We start from the raw sequence: 6,000 nt of genomic DNA, 5'->3' as shown, positions 1-6,000 counted from the left end.
TTGTTGGTTATGCTTTTACTTGTTGGTTATGCTTTTACTTGTTGATTATGCTTTTATTTGTTGGTTATGCTTTTACTTGTTGGTTATGCTTTTACTTGTTGGTTACATTTTTATTTGTTTGTTTTTTCTCACTTGTTTGTTTTTTTTCATTTATTTTTTTTTTCACTTATTTGTTTTTTTTCACATGTTTTTTTTTTCTCACTTGGTTTTTTTTCTTTTCGTTGGTTTCACTTCGCTTATTGTTATTTTTTTCTCTCACGAAACAATTATGAAACAACCTTCAGAAGGAAAATAAAGAAATACAGAAAAAAAAAAAGAAAAAAAAAAGCAAAACACACAAGTGAGGTTTGTGCGGAAGCGTAATGTAAAATAGCATTTTTGCTTTTGTTTCGTTGCGCATGTGCATTAGCAAAGGAACGAATTATATTCTTAACCTCTTCCGTAGTTTAATGTATACCCGTGTATACACAAGCATCCGCATATGCACATGAAAATGTACGTATTTAATCAAGGACAGATGTTTTGGATTCACATGTATACAAAATATATGCATGTGTATTTATTACGTATGAATGTCATATATACATACATATATATATATTATCCTATGAGCACATATTGTCATGCTTGGACATGCTTAACAATGTACCCCTTTTTAATGACAATAAAAATGCTAGAATGATGATAAGTTTTGCTTTTAACTTGCTTTAGAAGAACAAACACAAAAAATACCATTTCCCAGTGTCGCAATAGGACTCCCAAACGTGACACGCATACAAGTTATGAGAAGGGAAATAAAAATAAGAAAAAAATTTAAATCAAAGTGTTAAGCACTAAAATTCGAACGCGAAATGGGATATAATACTGACTGCTTAACATTGCTGAATTTATAATATAATCAAATTAAACTCTTTCGACTTTTTCTTTTTGTTAAGTGTTTTTATTATTTTGCCATCATTTACAAAAAAATAAGTTTGACTTCTTACAAAGGAATGAAGAAAAAAAAGCGCGTAAAAGGGGAAAGAAAGTCAATTGCGCACTTTTTTATAAATGTGTCATTTCTTCTGAATGGCGCTGAAATGAAATACGTACAAATACAAATAGGCTCCATTCCCTTTTTCAGGAAGAATTAACAAAGGAACCTATAAGCAAAAGTATGTACACACACAAACGCATACACGTGTAAGCACAATATATATGCGCGCCTCCAAGCGGTATAGGACTTGTAATTTCCCCTCAATTGTTTTAATGAACACATTTTGGTAATTTTGATTTGGTAATACTGCTTATTTGGAGAGAGAAAAGAAATTATTCCTCTACGGCAATGTAAGAAATATGTATATACATTGCATGAAGGCATGTATGCGTTATTGTAAGTGAGAAATGTTGGCACCATTTTGTTACACCTTGGGTGTCTTCCTTTTTTATGTCTTCATGTGAACAACTCTTGGTGGAACGAACTGAAGTATATTGTGCATAAAAGAGAAGTTATGTCAATCTGGAAAAGATCACCATAGGGATATGTTAAAATACACCTGTATGCATTTTACAGCGGTCGGTTTTTTATTCACAGTCAATCGTCTTACACTTAATTGTTAATTCGATTGTGGCGCAGGTGATCAATGCAGCTTGAATTATGCACAACTGCTTAAGGGGTGTATACTAATATATCGATGTTTTCTTTTTTTTTTTTTCCTATTACTTTACACAATATTTTCCGCATTCCTATAACCGCCACGTTTAAGTGTAGTACATGGTAGTTCCATTTCTTATTTCCATACCCAGAAGCAGTTAACCGTTGCCCAAAAAAAAATAACACATCCAACTGTTACACCATTCGTGGGGAATTTTAAGAAAAACATTCAACTTTTTGTCCAATTATTTTTAATTGAACATACACCTAGCCATTTTTCACAAGCACAGTAGTAAAATAATCCTCAAAGGAAGTGTATCTTCTGTTGCGTGCATTTTACAAGAATGTTCACTGGTTGTGGAAAAGAACAAAATGTTCATTGCGTGCTTATACACATGTGACGCATGCCCGTCCGTACAGCAACACAAGCATATTAAAAAAATATTTACCTTCATAACTAAATGTTTTCGTATGAAAGTATATTTAAATGTGTGTGTACGAAAAGGTATTGTTCGTTGTGACCCTTTGTATGCATGCGGCACAGCCCCTTCACATTTCTAAAATTTGTTAGCAATATAGTGCTACGTGCACATGGATTGGCATGTAACATATGGTGCAATTTATGTTTTTTCCTTTTTTTCTTTTTTTTTTTTTTTTACTGTGTTACAACTACTACAGAAATATGGATCTGATGCTTATTAAGCTGATCAAAATTGACAAGAAAGAAAAGATTAACCTTTGTGAATAGTTTTCATAACGTTTATATGCCGCCATATGTATATACATGTTTGGAAAAAAAATGAGTTTAATTTTTTTCTTGTATATTTTACGCAAAATTGTTCTTATTTTTCTTTTTTTTTGAAAATTTACATGTAACTTAAGGATATATATTTTTTTTTTTTCTTTGTTTTGTTTCACATTAACCCAAAGACGAAGGAAATATCGTCGAAAGTACATTTCAAAAAATACAGAAAAAGATGCGTTTCATAACCAAATGAGTGAATTGCATCAATAAGCAAATTTGTGAACAAAATTACATATGGCTTAAACACATTATACGTTGCGCGTACATTCAGGTATCATAGCACTGTGACGTATACTGCTTAATCGAATTAAGAAACATAACCGCGAAGGAAGAAAACCATTAGAAGAAAATTATGTCAAATAAAAAAAGAACCATTTTAAAAGTTATCATTCTTGGGGATAGTGGGTAAGCAATTAGGAAACGTAGAAAACCTCGACATTACAGCCGCGTTAAATTTTACCAGGGGGTGGGGAACATTTACATAAGTATATATGCAAACGTATGTGTATGGATATAGTTGGTGAAAAGAAAAAAAATTAAGGGGACACCCATGTGGATAGACTAAAAGATGGAACGAATGATAAAAGAGAAACACAAAAGAAACGCGAAACGAGTAACGCTGTGAAACAACGTCCCACTAAAAGTGAGATCAACATTATGCAATTTTTTAACTCCCAATGTGTTATGTGTATGTATATGTCACACACCGCAGTGATGAGAAAGTGAGTAGAAAATACCAATACATCAATAGGGAAAGAAGTTGAACTGATTCTTGAGAACTGGAACTTGGCTTCTCACATAGGAGGTTTGTTAAAGTTGCCTCCCAGATGCAGAAACACATGTTTACCACTGAACATTTGTATATATAAAAATGACGTTTAAAAGCTTTATTGCAAAATAGGATTGCCTCACGTCGTTAGAGCTGTTTGGTGCAAGAGAATTGTTATATTAAGTAGAAACACAAATGAGCGAATGGGCCCTGCACCAAATGATTCACTCCAAATGGACGTATGAATAGTCGAATTAAACTTCAGCAACACATACGTTAAGCAAATAAATAGATCTTGAAATGTTACAGAGGCTTTCTATCCTTTAAGATATAATCAAATATGAAAATGTTCAATATATAATAACATACTATAAAAAAAAGGCTAACCTTTTTTATATTCAATAAATAAATGTAGTTTATTTTATGTACACATGCTAACCCTAAATTTAATGCGGCCGGTTGGACGTTGCTATTTATTTATCATATGAACTAAGTGGTTTAGAGGGAAATGTTTCACCTTTTCAATGTGTACAACTTCTTGGTTATAATACCCTTGTGTGCATTAATTTTCTCGCTTTTCTTTTTTCTTTTTCAGTGTTGGAAAGACATCATTAATGAATCAATATGTAAATAAGAAATTTACGAATCAGTACAAGGCTACAAGTAATTGGATGAACTAAAATATATTGAAGAATTATTCTGTGAATTCTTCTTTTTTAAATGTGTGCTATATTTATATAATTTTTTTTTTTTCTCCCCCATGTTAGTTGGAGCCGATTTTTTAACGAAGGAAACCATAGTTGACAATGAACACCTAACTATGCAAGTTAAATGAAAAGGAGAGAAAAATTGCTAATAAGGCTTATGCAATATGTACTTGTGCCTAGTTGCTTTATTAAGATGTATCATTTTTTTTTTCCCATATGTCGCATAAGTCATGCACATGTATATGACAGTACATGCGTAAGATTGTACATTTATACGCATGCGTATATGCTCATGTGTTGAATTATCATTGCAGTAACATCTCTACTCACATTCTTCTCAGATATGGGACACGGCAGGCCAAGAGCGCTTTCAAAGCCTGGGGGTCGCTTTTTACAGAGGGGCCGATTGTTGTGTGTTAGTTTTTGACTTAACGAATTACAAAACATATGAATCGTTGGAGTCGTGGAAAGACGAATTTCTGATTCAGGTACCGAATAGAGGGAGAAAGCCATAGTCAGTGTAGTGCTGTACATAAGAAGGCTTGTATATATGTGTGTATATATGTATGGCTACAAGTACCCACGCCTGAATGCTATTTAATTGCTCGGGAACTTCTTTTTCCCTGTAGGCTAGCCCAAAGGATCCAGACAATTTCCCCTTTGTCATAATTGGAAATAAAGTTGACGAGACGAATAAGAGAAAGGTAATTGATAAGAGGTGCGAGTAATAACTTTTGCCTATTGGCAGCATGCTCGTATGTTTATAGATAAGCATGACTGCTTGCGATTGTAGAAACCCGTGTATTTATTTTACCATTCGTTCATTTTCCCATTCGTTTCACCTTTCCAGGTTCAATCGCTAAAAGTCCTGCAGTGGTGCAAATCGAACAACAACATTCCCTATTTTGAGACGAGCGCAAAAAATGCTATTAATGTGGATCAGGCGTTTGACGAAATTGCGAGAAAGGCCATGAAACAGGAACACCAGGAGGAGCAAATGTAAGGGAACAAAATGGCATAAAAAGGGAACGTATAATAATATGTCCATTTATGCTTATATGGACGGCATGGGAAAATTGTTCCTTGGAACCTTGCAAATGGGTCTTGTATCATGCCGCTTTGCCCAACGGAACGTTAGTGAACCTCCACATCTGCCACATATTACGTGTGTGTAAAACATTATGCGAAATTTTTCCACGTTTTACTTTTTTCAGATATCTTCCTGAGACTTTTGCCTTGAACAACCAGGGCGATCAAAAAATATACAAAAGTCGTTGTTGCTAAGAGTTCCCAAGAATGTGGACATGGATAACATAATTTTGTTTTTTCTTCATTGGTTTATGACCCCCATAGCTTTTTGTGGTTGATTTATGTACATTTAGAAATGTATGCGTATGTGCATGTACAAACATGCGCTAGTATTCGCATAGCTTTTTAAAGCGAATAGTATTTCCCCATTTTCGCACTATTGGGTAAATCTTTCACGTACATGTTCAAAGCAAATGTATGTTTTAACGATATGTGTTTAAGGGTGTACGTGCTAATGGATGGATCTGTTTGTTGATACATAAAAATGTATTCATTATGGCAGAAAATTTGCATATTTTTGAGTGAAAACCCAATGTATGGTAGTAAAAGAGCATGGTTATATTTTTCTATACATACGTATATGTATGTAGTAGCAAAATATACCCATTCGCGTAATTTTAAGATCTACTGCACTTATACTTTTTCCTGTTTATATATTTTTCCATGCAATCTTTAGCATATCTGGATACAGTTATGCTTATGCATATGGACGGGCCATGTCTATATTTCGTTACTCTCTTTTTTTTTATTTTTTTACCAAAATCTAGTTAACCTTTTTTACCTTTTTTTTATCCCACGTGTTCATAATTTTAAATTTCTTATGCTGAGCTATGAATACCGTATGTGTATGTCTTAGAAGTTCGGAGGAACCAATTGGTGTGCAAAGGGGGAAATGGCCAGAAAGGGATAAAGACATGAATACATGAATGCATAATATGTACAACTACGCGAACAATGCTTTTTTTTTTTTTTAGCGCAGATTGTTCTACGATTATAT

General features: G+C 33.5%; 1 protein-coding gene across 1 annotated transcript; it reads left to right on the top strand.

The window, feature by feature from the left end:
• Positions 1-3,821: 3,821 nt before the first annotated feature.
• On the top strand, positions 3,822-4,917 carry C922_01469 (Ras-like protein Rab-7a; the record flags this gene model as incomplete). Its single annotated transcript, XM_008817072.1, has 5 exons — positions 3,822-3,870; positions 3,975-4,033; positions 4,256-4,402; positions 4,544-4,618; positions 4,765-4,917. 5 exons carry the CDS (start codon positions 3,822-3,824, stop codon positions 4,915-4,917), a joined length of 483 nt encoding a protein of 160 aa, XP_008815294.1.
• Positions 4,918-6,000: the final 1,083 nt, after the last annotated feature.

Source organism: Plasmodium inui, assembly GCF_000524495.1.
Source record: "Plasmodium inui San Antonio 1 unplaced genomic scaffold supercont1.5, whole genome shotgun sequence".
Classification (NCBI taxonomy): Eukaryota; Apicomplexa; class Aconoidasida; order Haemosporida; family Plasmodiidae; genus Plasmodium; species Plasmodium inui.
Note: the sequence above shows the minus strand (reverse complement) of the source record. Positions and strands in the feature narration are given on the sequence as shown.